This window comes from Lissotriton helveticus, chromosome 4_1, assembly GCF_964261635.1.
Source record: "Lissotriton helveticus chromosome 4_1, aLisHel1.1, whole genome shotgun sequence".
NCBI classification, from domain to species: Eukaryota; Metazoa; Chordata; class Amphibia; order Caudata; family Salamandridae; genus Lissotriton; species Lissotriton helveticus.
In genome coordinates, this window is record NC_136063.1 from 1625067950 (window position 1) to 1625085078 (window position 17129).

Genomic DNA, 17129 nt, shown 5'->3' on the forward strand with positions numbered 1-17129 from the left:
GAGCTACTCTTCCCCTACTCTCAATGCAAATGCCCCACTCATCCCACACTGACTCATTCAGACTCTCTGGAGCCACCCAGCTCCTGTCACACGCACACCAAAACCAGAAGAGACCGGTAGACAGTTAGACAAGAAAATAGCTACTTTCTAAAAGTGCCATTTTCAAACACAGAGTCCAAAAACCATCCACACAAACGGATGCGTTATTAAACCCTGAGTTCAGGGATACCAAACTCGACATTGCACCATGCTCCCCGAGCCCACTCGGATTATAGCATTAATAATCCTGGCAGCCCATTCTAACTGATGGAGAGCAGGTTACCTTACAATAGTGAAAAACGAATATGGCTGTAATTCACTATTAGGACATGCCAACCTTGTCAGGCTTGTCCTACCTTATGCTTACAATGCACCCTGCCCTTGGGCCTACCATAGGGGTGACTAACATGAAGTTAAGGGAAGGTTTAGGGACTGGCAAGTAGGTGTACTTGCGCAGTCCTCGTGACAGTCAGACTGCACGTGGTCTAGCAATGGTAGACCTTCAGACATACTTTTACTAGGCCGCTCCTGTGGGTGGCACAACACGTGCTGCAGGCCCACTAGCAGCATTTGTATTTACAAGCCCTGGCACTCCTGGTGCACTCTACTAGGGACTGACAGTAAACCAAATAAGCCAAACATGGGAGTCAATCAATACAGCAATTTCACATAGGGAGCACTTGCACTGTGGCACTGATCAGCAGTGGCACAGTGCCCAAAGCAATATACCAGCAAAAACATCGTAAACAGAGGAGGCAAACAGAAAAAATGGAGGAGAGACTCATGCCAATGATGTCAGGTCTAACACGTGTCCCCTCCAGCTGAAATGTGGGGAGAACTACCCTTACCCTAGGGAGTCCTCATCACTAAGGCGGAAAAATCTGGACAGATCATCAGCATTGGCGTGATCTGTGCCAGGGCGGTGTTCCACCGTGAAGTCCATCCCCTGTAGGGAAATGGACCACCTCAACAGCTTTGGATTCTCACCCCTCATCTGCATCAACCATCTGAGGGGCCTGTGGTCTGTCTGAACCCGGAAGTGAGTCCCAAACAGGTAGGGTCTTAGCTTCTTCAGCGCCCAGACCACAGCAAATGCTTCTCTCTCTATCGCACTCCACCTCTGTTCCCTGGGAAGTAACCTCCTGCTGATGAAGGCTACAGGTAAGTCTCGGCCCTCTTCATTCACCTGAGCTAGAACAGCCCCCACGCCATGCTCTGAAGCGTCCGTCTGGACAACAAATTCTTTAGAAAAGTCGGGTGCCTGGAGTATGGGTGCTGTGCACATTGCAGTTTTCAGGGTGTCAAAGGCCGTCTGACAGGCACAAGTCTTGGCTGCTTCCTGGAAGTCAGCGAAGTCAAGGGGTGCACAATGTTACCATAATCCTTGACAAACCTCCTGTAATAACCCGTGAGACCCAAGAAGGCTCTCACCTGAGTCTGGGTTTTGGGCGGTGCCCATGCCAGGATGGTATCAATCTTGGGTTGCAGGGGGGCCACCTTGCCGCTCCCTACTTGGTGCCCCAAGTACACCACTGAACCCTGCCCAATCTGGCACTTACTGGCTTTGATTGTGAGGCCTGCTCTGCGCAGGGCCAACAACACTTCCTGGAGGTGGCGCAAGTGTTCCTCCCAGCTGGCGCTGAACACTGCGATGTCGTCCAGGTAGGCGGCACTGAAATCCTCCAGTCCAGCCAAGACCAGGTTGACCAACCTCTGGAAGGTGGCAGGGGCATTCTTCATCCCAAAGGGCATAACCCGTAACTGGTAGTGCCCATCTGGTGTGGAGAATGCTGACCTCTCTTTTGCCCCATCAGTCAAGGCGATCTGCCAGTACCCAGACGTCAGATCAAACGTACTAAGGTACCGGGCAGCCCCCAACCGATCTATGAGCTCATCAGCTCTGGGGATGGGGTGCGCGTCAGTCTTGGTGACTGAATTGAGTCCTCGGTAATCCACACAGAACCGAAGTTCCGGTGAAGCACCAGGCGCTGCAGCCTTTGGGACCAAGACCACTGGGCTGGCCCAAGGACTGCTAGAGGACTCAACCACCCCTAAGGCAAACATTTTGGAGACCTCCTCCTTGATGTATGCTCTGACCTTGTCAGTCACTCTGTAAGCCTTGTGCTTCACAGGAGTGCTGTCCCCGGTGTCCACATCATGGACACACCACTGAGTGACACCAGGAATCAAGGAAAACAGATCAGGGAATTGTCCCAACAATTGGCGACAATCCTGCTGCTGTTCAGGGGTCAGTGTGTCAGAGAGGACAACACCATCCACTGACCCATCCTGCTCTTTTGCATACAGGAGGTCAGGAAGAGGCTCACTCTCCTCCTCCATTCCAGCATCTGTAGCTAGGAGCATGCCCACTTCGGACCTTTCTAAGTGGGGCTTTAAACGGTTGACATGCAGGACCCGCAAGGGGTTCCTGGGAGACTCCAAGTCCACCATGTAGGTGACATCGCTCTTTTTCTTCACAACCTTAAATGGTCCAGTCCATCTGTCCTTGAGCGCACAAGGTTCCACAGGGGACATGACCCAAATTTTCTGTCCAGGCTGAAGCTCCACCAGAGTGGCATTCCGGTCGTACCACCGCTTCATCTCTTCCTGGCTGGCCTCCAGATTTGCCTGAGCAAGATCTCTGAAGCGCCTAGTCTGGTTCCTAAAGGCCAGCATGTAACTGTATACATCCTGGGGAGGTTTCCTGGGAGCTTGCTCCCAGCCTTCTTTGACCAGACTCAAAGGTCCTCTTACCGGGTGTCCATACAAAAGCTCAAAGGGGCTGAACCCTAGAGACTTCTGTGGCACCTCACGGTAAGCAAACAACAGGCATGGCAAGAGGACGTCCCATTTACGCCTCATTGGTTCTTCAAGACCCATAATCATGCCTTTAAGGGTACGGTTGAATCTTTCAACCAACCCGTTACCTTGAGGGTGGTAAGGAGTGGTGAACTTGTAGGTTACCCCACACTCCTTACACAGAGACTTCATATAGTTGGAAATGAAGTTGGTGCCCCGGTCTGACACCACCTCTCTGGGGAACCCCATTCGGGAAAAAACACCCATCAGTGCCCGTCCCACCACGGGGGCCGTCACTGTTCTGAGAGGGATGGCTTCCGGGTACCGTGTGGCATGGTCCACCAAGACCAGGTTGAACCTGTTGCCCAGGGCTGTCTTGGGGTCCAGGGGCCCAACAATGTCAATCCCCACCCGGTCAAAGGGGGTACTGACCACTGGAAAAGGTTGGAGGGGAGCCTTCTGCTTCCGCCCGCTTTTCCCACTTGCCTGGCAAGCTTGACAGGTCTTGCAATGGATATCTGTATCCCTTCTCATCTGAGGCCAATAAAAATGGGTGACAAGCCTGTCATAGGTCTTGTCCTGCCCCAGATGTCCAGCTAAAGGAACGTCATGAGCCAAACCCAGTAGGAAGGCTCTGAAGCGCTGGGGTACCACCAGCACACGGGCTGACCCAGGCTCAGCAGCTTTAGGCTCGCTATACAGGAGATCGTTCTCCCAGTAGACCAAATGTGATCCTGACTGATCACCTGTTGTTTGGGCTGAGGCCTGCTGCCTCATACCCACAAGAGAAGGGCACACTTTTTGTTCTGCACAAAATTCTTCCCTGGAGGGACCACCATCCTGCTGCCAGTGGGTCAGCTCGGGCAGGTCTCCCAGTTCAGCAACTTGTTCACCTGTGGGTTCCAGGGCATACCCCTCAAGTTCTGCCTCCTCCTGGACCACGGGAACCACGGGGGACAGTTTCCCGCGCCCCCTGCCTCTTCTCTTCACAGCTGGGTCCTGGGCCATATTTTCAGGCTCCAGAACCCCATCAACACCCTTACTTGCTGTCATGGATCGAGTGGTTGCACACACCCACTCTGGCACACCCAACATTTTCAAATGTGTCTCCCTCTCCACCTTAGCCCAAGGGGAGTCTTCTAAATCATTGCCCAGGAGACAATCAACAGGCATGGTGGGCCTTACAGCAACTTGAAGAGTACCTGAAACTCCCCCCCATTCAAAGGAAACTTGAGCTACCTTACACTCTCTCTGGGAGTTGTCAGAAGTTATCACAGGGTAGAATGCGTGGGGAACAACCTGCTCTCTGGACACCAAGTGACACTTGACAGCTGTCACACTCGCTCCGGTGTCTCTGAGAGCTTCCACTCTATGGCCATTAATGGTCACCCACTGCCTATATTTCTTAGTGTTACTAGGCAGAGGGGGTGGAGGGACCATTTCCATGTCTCCTAAAGAGACCAGGGACATCTCTGCGGGACCCTCCCCACCATGGGCAACCATCTCCTCCCCTCCCAGGGCTACACTCGCCAACTGACGGGGTGGTGCACTGGGTGGTGCACCAGAATTCTTCAAGGGACACTGAGGATCATAAAAACGGTGTCCCACCTGCTTACAAGCGAAGCAGGTCATTGGGCCCCTATGACCAGGTTTACCTGGCGGGGCCTCGGATTTCTTCACAGGGGGAGGCTGGGAACCCTTCCCTTGGTTCCCTTGGGGATTACTTTGGGGCCCTTTCTGGAACTCCCTCTGTTTACCCTTGTCCTACTCTTATGCTGGGGACCCTGCCCACCTTTGGCTGAGTCTCCCACTGGACCCTTGTGGACCCTGGTACTGACCCAGCGGTCCGCCTCTTCAGCAAGTTTTCTAGGGTTAGATATCTTGCTATCAATAAGGTGCTGGCGCAGCTCTGGAAAACAGTTATTAGACAAGTGCTCCCAAGCAAACAAATCATAAAGAGCATCATAACTTTCCACTTTGCTGCCCTTTACCCAACCATCCATGGCTCTGCAAAAATATGACACATATTCCACCCACGTCGTACCAGGCAACTTCTTACATTCTCTAAAGGCCTGTCTGTACTTTTCTGGGGTTAGGCCATACCTCAACATTAAAGCATCTTTCATATGAGTATAAGACATTCTATCCTCAACAGGCATGTCTAACAGGGTATCTCTTCCCTCATTCACAAAGCGACCCCACAACCCTGCTCCCCAATCCTTCTCAGGGACCCAGTGGGCCAACAATGCTAACTCATATGCTTTAAACCATTGACCAATATCCTCATTCTTCTGAAAATCTTTGATCACATCTTTGGGAAAATAAAACCTACTTTCTGCAGGCACAGATGGGATGCTGCCACCAGAGGGATTCAATTCTAACTCTTTAGCTTTGAGCTCCAACTCCCTCAACCTGGTATCACACTCCAAAGCTAACTTCTCTCTTTCAAACTCTAACCTTTTGATCTCCAAATCAGCTTCTCTCCTGCCTCTTGCATTCTCTAACTCCAACTGCCCATTTATCTTAAGTTTGGCCATTTCCATGTTGTATGCTCGCTCCTTCGCCCTTTCTTCTCTTTCTTCAGGAGAAAGACCTTTGGAGGAAACACTGCTGCCAGGAGGGGATACAGGCCCATTCACGGGCACTTCCTCCTCCCCTTCCCTTGTCGGTACCACCACCGGATCAGAGGGATCTCTGGCCTCTAACCAGGCCTGCAATGCTTTGAGATAATCTGGTCTCCTTGAAATGCCTGTGGTAGGAACTTTCAACTGCTTGCAAAAGGCTTTCAGCTTCTTTAGTGGATAGTCGTTCATCTTACTCCTATCAAATTCCTCCACAACAACAACAGGGGCAGTGACTCCGGCATCACTCATGGTCAAAACTGGCAGTTTCAAAAATCAAGCTTCAGGAAATTGGAGAACAAAAATAGAATATCCAACCAAAACAGATTGTGGCTGCGCTATGGTCTGCTTTCACTATGTAGCGCACACTAATCACTGCACATGGGTCATAAATGCAAAGGTCAAATCCTCACTGCTAACCCACCAATGTTAGAAGCGGCTGTCTCTAGTTGGCAGAGGTATACACTTCTGACAAATAGGGACACACCTTTTCTAGTCAGGGCAAGGGGATCACACACTTAGATAACCCCTGCTCACCCCCTTGGTAGCTTGGCAAAGCAGACAGGCTTATCTCAGAGGCAGTGCGTTAAGCATTTATGACCACATACAGTAATAAAGTGAATACACTACAAATGGACACGACACAGTAGTATTATAAAAATAAGGATTTTTATATAAGGCTTAGCACAAGACCAAATAACGACAAAAATATACCACAGTCTTAATAAATACTCTTGGAAGGAAAAATAATAGTTCAAGTACGGTTTCTTCTTAGCACAAAAAGTCTTTAGTATCAAAAGCAACTCTTCTTCTCTAAAACACAGTTCTTGGCAACAATGTAACCCACACAGGAGTCACACGACGTCGAGGCAAAGTTAATCCAAAGGTTCGGCGTCGACCGCGAGGAGCGCTACGTCGAGCCCGGAGTCGCACAGACCCCAACAACACAGTACCTTGGAAAAGTGAAGCACTCGATGATCAGCGGCGTCGAGATGTCCGGCGTCGCGTCTTCGGCGTCGGTCGGGCCTCGGAGTCGGGGCGATCTGCAGCGGCGTCGACCGAAGTCAGGCGGGAGCAGCGCTCACGGGATGAAGCACGATACGGCGTTGTCGATGTCGAAGTTGCAAGAGTGAGCAGCGCTCACGGCGTCGAGAAGGCTCGATGTCGATGCGATCAGCGGTGGCGTCGACACAGGGTCACTTGGAGCTGGAGCCGAACTCGCTACTCACTGGCGTCGCTACTGGCGTCGATCGAGCCCGGCGGCCGGCGTCGAAGGTGCGGGACACTGGAGCCGTTACTCACGATGTCGAGCTGGATTTGGCGGCATCCGTCGGCGTCGAGATTGCTGGATTCTTCAGAGGTGCTGGATTTCAGGTTCCAGCAACAAGCACTTTTAGCAAATAAATGAAGTCCTTTGACCCTGTGACTTCAACAGGAGGCTGGCACTTCTTCCAGCCCTTGGAGATTTTCTTAGCAAGTTTGAGAGTACACACTCAGTTCCTCTCTCCTGGTTCCTTGGCAAAAATAAAGAAGCAACTGCAGGATTCCCCCAACAAACAGCACTCTGGCAGAAGGGGTAGACAGTCCTTGGATCAGCAGGCTTCTTGTCCTTGGTTCAGGTTTCCTTGTCAGAAGTGATCTAAAATCTTGGTTCAGGGGTCCTTCTCTTATACCCCTTTTTGGCTTTGATCCCTTTGTCCATGCAGGGGAATTTCCCCCCATCTTGGGTTTGTTGTGGGTGTTGCCAGGCCGAGGCACCTGGCCTATTCACTGTGCAGGGCAGAGTCCTCAGCCGCCCAGCAGGAGCGGAGCCAGCATTGTCACTGGCAGGGGCAGGGCCATCAGTTGCCCGGCAGGAGGTGGGCCAGGAAAGTCCCTGGCAGGCACAGAGTCATCAGTCGCCCGGCAGGGGGGCGGAGCCAGAATTGTATCAGGCAGGGCAGGCTATCAGGAGCTACTCTTCCCCTACTCTCAATGCAAATGCCCCACTCATCCCACACTGACTCATTCAGACTCTCTGGAGCCACCCAGCTCCTGTCACACGCACACCAAAACCAGCAGAGACCGGTAGACAGTTAGACAAGAAAATAGCTACTTTCTAAAAGTGCCATTTTCAAACACAGAGTCCAAAAACCATCCACACAAACGGATGCGTTATTAAACCCTGAGTTCAGGGATACCAAACTCGACATTGCACCATGCTCCCCGAGCCCGCTAGGATTATAGCATTAATAATCCTGGCAGCCCATTCTAACTGATGGAGAGCAGGTTACCTTACAATAGTGAAAAACGAATATGGCTGTAATTCACTATTAGGACATGCCAACCTTGTCAGGCTTGTCCTACCTTATGCTTACAATGCACCCTGCCCTTGGGCCTACCATAGGGGTGACTAACATGAAGTTAAGGGAAGGTTTAGGGACTGGCAAGTAGGTGTACTTGCGCAGTCCTCGTGACAGTCAGACTGCACGTGGTCTAGCTATGGTAGACTTTCAGACATACTTTTACTAGGCCGCTCTTGTGGGTGGCACAACACGTGCTGCAGGCCCACTAGCAGCATTTGTATTTACAAGCCCTGGCACTCCTGGTGCACTCTACTAGGGACTGACAGTAAACCAAATAGGCCAAACATGGGAGTCAATCAATACAGCAATTTCACATAGGGAGCACTTGCACTGTGGCACTGACCAGCAGTGGCACAGTGCCCAAAGCAATATACCAGCAAAAACATCGTAAACAGAGGAGGCAAACAGAAAAAATGAAGGAGAGACTCATGCCAATGATGTCAGGTCTAACAAGGATACATCATTTTTTGCTGTAATTCAGCTCGATAAAAACGAAAATGTGCAATAGACAGACATCCCACAGACTGCTTACAAGCACTGACAACCAACAATGTACAGTGGCAAAGATTCCATTCAGCACACAACCAGCTCACATGCACAGTCAGTCAACACTGAGTAGTGACAGTCTACACAGTACACAGCCTACTCACACGCACGGATAGCCAACGAGGTGCAGTAGAAAATAGTCCAGACAACCCACAGCCACACTCACTGACAGCCAACCATGTACAGTGACAGTGTAGACAGCCCACAGCATGCTCACACGCATAGACAGCCAACTATATGCAGTGACCCACAGCCCAGACAGCCCTCAGCCTGATCACACGCATTGACAGCCAACTATGTGCGATGAAGCATAGTCCAGACAGCCCACAGTGCACTCACATGCACGGACAGCCAATAATGTGCTTTGGCACACAGTGTACACAGCCCACAGCCTGCTTCAAATCACAGACACCCAACCATGTGCAATGAAACACAGTCCAGACAGCATGCTCACACTCACGGACAGTCAACAATATGCAGTGACGCACAGTGTACACAGCCAGCAGGGTGCTCACACGCAAGGGCAGCCAAATATGTGCAAAGTTTAAATAGCGCTGGCTAGACCTGGCTGGCTTTACATATGGTAAGCATTTTTAAATAGTTAAATCAGTTAAATTACATAGTTACGTCAGTTACTAGAACGAATCATGGCATGGAGAAAAGCTGAGTTACATAGTTACTTACATCCATTACTAAAACCTTAAATATCAAAACAAGTCCAAATTGTGCTTAGAATGGGGATAGAAGGGAGTTAGAATATAGAACATAACTAGGCAAATGGTCATAGAGGATCGAACATCAGGGGAATACAACACAGTTAGGGTAAGCGAGTAGCAAACAAACTGGAAAGTGTGTAATCGAACATCAACATCCAGAGCCGGACCCCTCGCTGCATCGGGTTTAATTAGAAATGGGAAGGGGCGGGTAGGGAGGAGGAGAAAGGGAGCATAATGGTGACCATACGAGTAAGCGGGGTGCAGGAGTTCCTGCGGGGAGATCGATTGAGGCAATGGTCAGACTGGAATGCATAAGGTGCTGACCAGAGGAAGGAGTCAATTTGAGAAACTGAACAGACCCTAAGATGGATGATCCAGAAATAAACCCCTTTACTTTTGCGACAAAATGCGGGAGAGCAAAAGTCCAGTCAACAAGTTCTTAAGAAAACCCACCCCTCGGAGCAGGGCTGAAGTGAAAAGCAGTCACCAGATCTGGCGGGGGAGGCTGTAGTTCGTTGATCGTTGTAAGGTGGCCGAAGTCAGGGGGAAATCAGCGTGGATGACTAGGCAGGGGCCCGGGAGAGGAAGGCATCTGCGGGTCAAAGGGGCACGCTGGCCAGGATGAAGAAGGGGAAAAAAGGCTCATTGGAACAGGGCAGCAACGGTTGTGGCAATCTCGTTGTTGCTGTAGGGGGGGCTAGAAAATCCAGCCGCAGTCCCAGCGAGGTGAAGCAGGACACCATGCAGCCCCATCTCAAGCCCGGGAGGCAGGGGAACGGCCGGAGAGGCATTCCCCCGGCAGAGATTACTAGCCATGTACCTGCAACGTGCGTTCTTTTTGCAATAGCGCCCGCTGAGCTTCATGAAACATGAAGCCCGGCAGCTGTGAAGCAGGCACTGTGCAGATAAAAGGGGCACCATAGCCATATCACCTGTGGTTGTAAAGCCAAATCAAGTGAAACGCTTCTGCTGCATTGGGGCAAAGTATACATACCTTCAAAAGGTTTCTTTCAAGCTCATCATCGCGTGGCAATTACCTCGGCATGCCAGCGATATGCGGCCACAGCGTTAAATGTTTTCTAGAGTGCATCGTTGTTTGAAATCATCACGGCACGAAGACACGCAGCTCCAGAAATATGCGGCGACAGCGTTAAGTATTTTCTAGAGTGCATCTGTTTTTTTAAATCGCCACGGCATGAAGACACGCAGCTTCAGTCATGTGTGATGGCACATGGAGAGATTAGGTACTGCCTCGCTCGTTACTGAAGCGAAAATAACTAAAACGAAACTAGATAGCCAGCATGCATTAAGGTCTCCAATTACAAAGGCAGGCTACAGCCAGGCTACAGGGTGCTAACCAGATAGCAAAGAAGTGAAAGCAAAGTGAAAGAACACTGTAGTTAGGCGTCGCTGTATCGGGACTACACAGCAGTTAGAAAATCACCAACTTCCAACAGAAAAGGACATTACAACAACACTACCACAACTAAGCCAATAGCAAGAAAGAAAACAAATAATATAAAATGTCATCCAACATACAAATTACTTTATGTCTTGCTGAGACAGCGCATGCAGCGCATGCGCTGCCAAGGCGAGACCTAAAAACACTTGCTATGGAAAGTCTGACTTATCTATAACTACACAGTGTATATTCATTAAGTGATAAAAAGTTCAAATAATTATTGATTTAAAAAATAATAATAAACGTATTTTAATAAATGTTTAAACCCTTTTTATAATTAAATGTTTTTAAATTAGTTAAATATATTTCATTTCACCTAATTTATTAGCTAATTAAAAAAGTGAAAATAATAGTGAGGACGAGTATTTAAAAAATATCCTCAAATTATTTTATTTAATACGTATTTAATTTGATGGGGTAATACGTTATAAAATTGTATTAAATTATTCTAAGGTAAATGATAAATATTGAAAATGAATTTATATTGTATAATAACATATTTTTTGTTAAATAGCAAACTTTAATACATTTCTGTAGAATGTCCTGTTGGACAATCTCTGCCCCAATGGAGCAGATCTTCCCCAACAGAAGAAAAAGTACTAATAGTAAATTTATAATAGTACATTTTGCTCCAGGAGGCTCAATGACTTCATTCAAGACATATAAATCTACACCTGGGTGTAAATCTCTACTTGGAAATGGTGAATAGCCAAAAATGGAGATTAACACATAGGTGGAGGAGGGAATATACATGTAAGTAAATATACACTTGCATGGTGACCTTTGTAAATTGAGTTGAATCACAAAACAGGCCTAATTACTCATGCACAGGTTATACATGTAGCAAATAACAAGCATTCATCTCAACATATCTCGCCTTTCTACAACCTGCATGAAAAATACGGTCATTTGGTATGGTTCTGCAAACTTTCAAACTTCACCATGGAAATTAGCAGTGGCGGTTCCTCCGCAATGGCAGAAGAGCGTTACCCCACTGCCTTGCTCAGAGACAGCAAATTCAAAATAAAATGATGTTCTTGCATCATTTTATTTTGCATTTGCCAGCTCGTAGCCAGTGATGTTGGGAGGGGCGCAGCCGAGGCATTGGAGGGAGGAGGAGGAGTGCTACGTGCACTCCACTCCCTAAGTGCTCATGTGTGTTTGACTGGCCGTTTCAGGACGACCAAAACCCACATGCACACTTAGGTTTTCTCAAGCCCAGTTGCATTGAGCAGCCAGACTGGAGAAACCCCCAAAGACTCCCTGGTCTGAGCAGGGCATCTTTCCTGTCCACTCAGACCAATCTACGCGCTGCTCTGCAGCAGGGAGATTGGATGGGAGTTTGTCACAGGGGCTGGGACCCAGGACTACGAGAGGAGGCGAACGCAACATGATGCTGGAAGTAGCTGGCAGCAAAAGGTGAGCTTTTCTTTTTTAATATTGTATTTGTGACCCCCTCCCCGAAAAACCCAATTTGCCCCATCACCCTTTGTTTATGGCGGCCGCCGCTGGAAGTTAGGTAATGATCACCAACTTTTAATTTCTCCTGCTTTCCTGTACTGTACCAGACCCCGAAATAATGTGACATTTCAGTACTGTGTGTAAATCTCATGGCATTTTAGACGCCATAGTAGGAACAGTTTGCTGTAAAATAAATTCATTTAGCCACATATTACAATGTAAAACTTTTTTTGTGGACAAAACTTCTAAAGCATGTGAGAGTGCCGAATTCTTCACTATGCGTATTTGCTTGGTGAAATATGGTGCAGGCATTAAAATCTCTCCAAGGGCAGATTTTTATTTTAACCCAGCCCTTGAATTCCATTATTATTATGTTATAGTATGTGGGAGTCTGAAATCCCTTCATGAAAACCTGCGCTAACTTCTTTATAAGAGGTGACTTGTCACCCACCAGGTCCCCTATTAGAAAGAAATGTTGTAGTCACTCAACTGTAATAACTTATTACAGTTGAGTTCTGCCATCATAATGCCTGCTGTTAGCAGCCAAAGGAAAAGTAGGTCAGGACATGGACCAAAATTAAAGCAGCTGTTTAAAGAACAAAAATGAAACGTTGCTTGTCTTTCTTCTGCTTTGTTTTTCTAATTTTACTGTGAGGTGCAGAAATTAGATGTTTATCGCAGCATGTTTATTTTCTGCACTCCTTAGGTAATTATAGAAAAGTTAGGATGTATCTGCATGTTTCTACACATTCCTAGCTACCCACTTTTTAAAAAGAACTTGTAGTAAACTGATTTTAACCTCTTTTTCCAACAAATATTTAACAGTTTTTAGATGTGTTTAATTTTGCACTAAAAATTATTTTTTTTGATATTCATGTTTACAAACATGCTCAATCTTTCATCTGAAAGCACTGTGTACCAAAAATTTAGGGGGTTTGTGGGAAAGGTGATGGTGTAACCATGTAATATAAGGTCTAAAGAACCCCCTGACTTACACAATAGGGCTATTGCAAGTCAACCTGGAGTTCCATAACCTTATAAAGGAACTCGGGCTCATTCCTCTATCTGATCATGGGACTGCTACTCATCCTTATAATGTACAGCTGGAGTACTTTATGTTATAAATAATGTTCAGAATCAGGCGTCATCCTGATTTTGATTGGCGGAGTAGAGGTGCACTTTTACTCAGCACTTTATTGTGCTTCAAGGAAAACGTTTGCAGTCCTATTTTTTTTTTACAAATTTCAGATTGCAGAGCCTGTCTTACACCTTAGCTTATATTTCGTCTTCATGATGAAATGAATAATGAATGGACATGAGCTGATCAGTTCATTTAAAGCATGATCTATTAACCCTGACTTCCATCAGAAGCATTTAGGGGGTTCAACAAAAGCATGGAGTGCCGTGACATGGCCAGGCCCGCACTGGCTACTGCTTAATAGTACTGCAATGTTATTACAGTGACAATATGACAGGTGCCTTTGTTTGTAACACCTTCATATGTCCAACTTTTGGGATCTTATGTTACTGTAGTTGTGTGTAAATGTAAATGTAGTTGAGCTTATATAGCGCACAGCTACCCGCAGTGGGTTTCCCGGCGCTTGCTTTGGGAACCCTTCCTGGTATTCCCCTGTGAGATAGCAGGGTATCCACAAGGTGAAAGTCAGGCATCCCGCCGCGAGGGGCCGTTGTGGAGATTAAGCAAGCTATTGCCCAGAGTCGCAGAGTGTGAACCCGTGAGTCGAGGAGGCACCGGGGCGAGAATTATCGAGTCCGTGGAATTTTTAGCCCAAGACCCGCCGAGGCGGGGAATTGAACCCTGGTCCAGGACCGATCTCAGCTTCCGGGTCTGCTGCCTCTAACCCCTGAGCCACACTTCTCCACTTTTCATGCCACCCAAACTACAGAGTATTCTATAATCTTAAAAAACACAAAATAAAAGTTGAAATTGCTTTACAAGGTTGCAATTTTGCCATTTACCCTTAAGGTTTCTAAAGAAACCAAAATTAAGACGTTTTGTCACTTACAATACGACATTTTAGACTTCAGACTTGAGAAATCGCCTCTAGTTCATTTGCACTTTGTGGGTATAAGGAGGGCTAACTTTTTATAGGTGTTAAAATTTCCTTTACAAATTTGAAATGAGATGTTTCTGAAACACTCACGCAAGCGACGCTCATTGAATCATGGTTCAATTTGTTTTACACACGGATTCCCAGGGGCAGATTTACTCATTATCTTGCAGCGCCGTGCAGCAGCTGCAAATGCTGTGCTGCATGAGAAGAGAGCTGAAGACCAACATATTTACAGAAATATGGCACTCTCCTCCCCTCTCAATAGCACCGGTGCAGAAATATGCTGCTGTGAGCCACTGACACTCCTTTGCACCGTAGTGTAACAAGAATGGCTCTTCCGCTTGAGAAAAGGAGCGTCAGTCCACTTAAATTCCCCCCAAAGCCCATTAGATGGAAAATCAAATGGTACTTTATTACCATTTTATTTTACATCCCTCTTCCCGAGCCAAGCATTACGACGGGGCGGGACTGCTGCTTAGTGACAGCAGCAGGGAGGAGGGTGGGCAAATGCACCGTTTAAAGTGTGCATGTCTTTTTGGCTGGGTGTCTTGATGGGGCCGGTCACACATGTGCACTTTAAACATCTCTAGGTTAGATAAAGCCAAAGCCTGCAGAGAGATGTGGAGAGCTAATTGAGGCCCCTACCACCAATCCTAGCACTGTCTTCAAGCTTGTGGGACCAGTGCGATGATTGGCGAAGGGAACTGAGTCATGCTGTTCCTGTGGGCATTGGCAAAAGAAGATCTCTAAAGGAGAGGATGTCGTGTTTGGTAAGTCTTTAAATTGGTTTTTCATTTTGTGGGTGCGCCTCCCCTTCCTGTAGATGCCAGCCGCCGCTGTAGTACAAGGGTGTCTCCTTGAGTCTAGCATAGGTTTCGTACTGGAAGGTAATCCTTCCAGTACAAAATACCATGCTTAGAGCAACTTTAAACCTTTCCCACTTTGTGGTGTGCTATACAGTGCAGCACACATACAAAGTCGGAAAAAAAGGAGAAATGAAAGCATTTCTCCTTCATAGCACCTATTTGAAATGGGCTCTATTTTTTCACGCTAAAGCCTGTCTACTTTTTTAAGTAAGTAGGACTTAGTGGCAGAAACTTTAGGTGGTTGAACGGAAATGCCCATGCACCCTCTATGGTACACCCTCTTAGCGCTAAGTAATGCAAATCATCTCTGTGCCCTGCTTTGCGCTACTTTTGAGTGAAGTTCCAGCTCTAAACAAGTTTAGCGCTGGAAGGTAAATTAGTAAAAAAGATTTAGCGTTGATTTGCGTCACTTTTGTGATGCAAACACAGCGCTAAACCTTAGTAAATATACCCGCCAGTGTTCACCAAAGCAATGTGATTGGTAAGTAGGGAGAGGGTAGAATGATATCAGTCAGGCATACGCTGGTTTCATATTTCTGTTAGACGAAATGACTTGTCTCAGAAATTGATGTGGATCATGGCAGGCAGGGGGCTAACTATTTTTTTCCTGGAACTGCAGGGAACCTGACCCCAGGGCAATGCACTCCTCTCTGGCCCATCTGGCGCGAGATGGGTGCCCAGAAGGCAGCTCTCTCAGGTTTCATGGGGGTCGCACAATCTGCCACCGTTCATTTGTATGGGAAGACTCGTATGCTACTAAACAACCCGTAGAACTGGGAAACCTTTACCTAGATGGTTGAGGCGCGAGTCCCCTTTGTCCAGCCTGTCTTCTGAGGGATCCAGCAGCTGCATGCACTCTGTAGACATTGTGGAGTGTTTGTCTAGTCCTTGTGATTCTGTAAAACGAGAAACACATGCAACATTCACACAGTTTGCTCAGATTGTATTTAACTCATTAAGATTTCCTATCTAGACATTTACCATAAACAGAACAGTGTGCAACCACTGTCCGGTGAAATGACCCCATATTAATTAGTGCTTTGAGCGCTTTAAAAAAAAATCATAAATAAATAATCTAAACTGACCCATGGAGTCTTATATCGGTCATTTGAAACGTTCTGTTAAGACTAGTTTCTATGTTGTACGGGGCGAAGGGAAGTCTTTTTAAATTATTTGGATAACCGGAAGTCTCAAAAGTCACGTCTAAGAAATGACAGAAAAGACATTTGTGAAAATGTATTCTTCTTAAGAAGAACTTTGAAAGTATCCTGCAGAAAGAGCTTTCAAGGGACTGTATTGGTTTATACACTCCCGCAACATGCTCTTTAGCTCTATTTAATGCAATTACAGAAACTTATACTATGAATAAAAAAAATGACACAATTTTTGCCAAATTAAGATCTAGGCTCCACAAGGCACTTTTTTTATACAATGAAACAGGCGGAATATTGGAAAGAAAACGGTTGAGAGTAATACAGTACGGTGTGTAAACTGTGGGGAAGAGCATAGAAAATACTGTATAAGAGAAAGAAAGATGGAGAGAAAGATGGTGAGTCATGGAATTAGAGAGAGCTAAAGAAAACAATAGTAAAGAGCAAAAGCCCAGTAAAAAATTGTGGAATAAAGGAATTAGAACAGAAAAAAATACAATCAAGAGTGTGAATGAAAGCAAAAAAAGAACAGAAGAGAGGGTAAGGAAACTAAGGTGGAAACTTTTAAATTTTTTGGCTTCAAATTAAACTTAGGTGATTTATTTTCATGAGATAATGAGCTAGGTCAAATGTATTAACTTGTTATTTGGGGTAAGACACTGTCACTGTTTTACTGCCAGTACTCATCCTCCACACACACACATGCACATGTGCACACCATTTACGGGAGATTGGGGTGGATGGTTTAGCCTGGAATTGGCCTAAATCCTATTTGGAAGATGGAACCCAACCAATTTGGATTCCTCCCTTCTCAGCCGCCTCTCAAAAATTTCACACTGGGTTACCTTAGGGCTCGGTTTTGACCGCCTTGTTGTTTGAAATTTACATGTCCCTGTTAATTCAAATAGCAGACCAACTTGAGGCCATAGTCATGTCATAAGCCGATGATACACAGCTGCTCTTTTCCTGGAATAAGGGGAGTAAAGCAAATTGCTCACGTGTGAAAGCCTGCCTCACCGCAGTTTTTCACTGTTTAGCAAAGGCCCAA

General features: G+C 46.9%; 1 protein-coding gene across 2 annotated transcripts in view; it reads right to left on the reverse strand.

Moving 5' to 3' along the window:
* The window catches only part of PPP1R17 (protein phosphatase 1 regulatory subunit 17), a 143118-nt gene that overhangs the window by 113449 nt on the left and 12540 nt on the right, over positions 1 to 17129 (reverse strand). For both annotated transcript variants that reach the window (XM_078685872.1, XM_078685871.1), the window contains exon 2: positions 15719 to 15826. In XM_078685872.1, the coding sequence (XP_078541998.1) occupies positions 15719 to 15797 (79 nt within the window). In that variant the 5' untranslated portion in view covers positions 15798 to 15826. The remainder of the gene's footprint in view (positions 1 to 15718; positions 15827 to 17129) is intronic.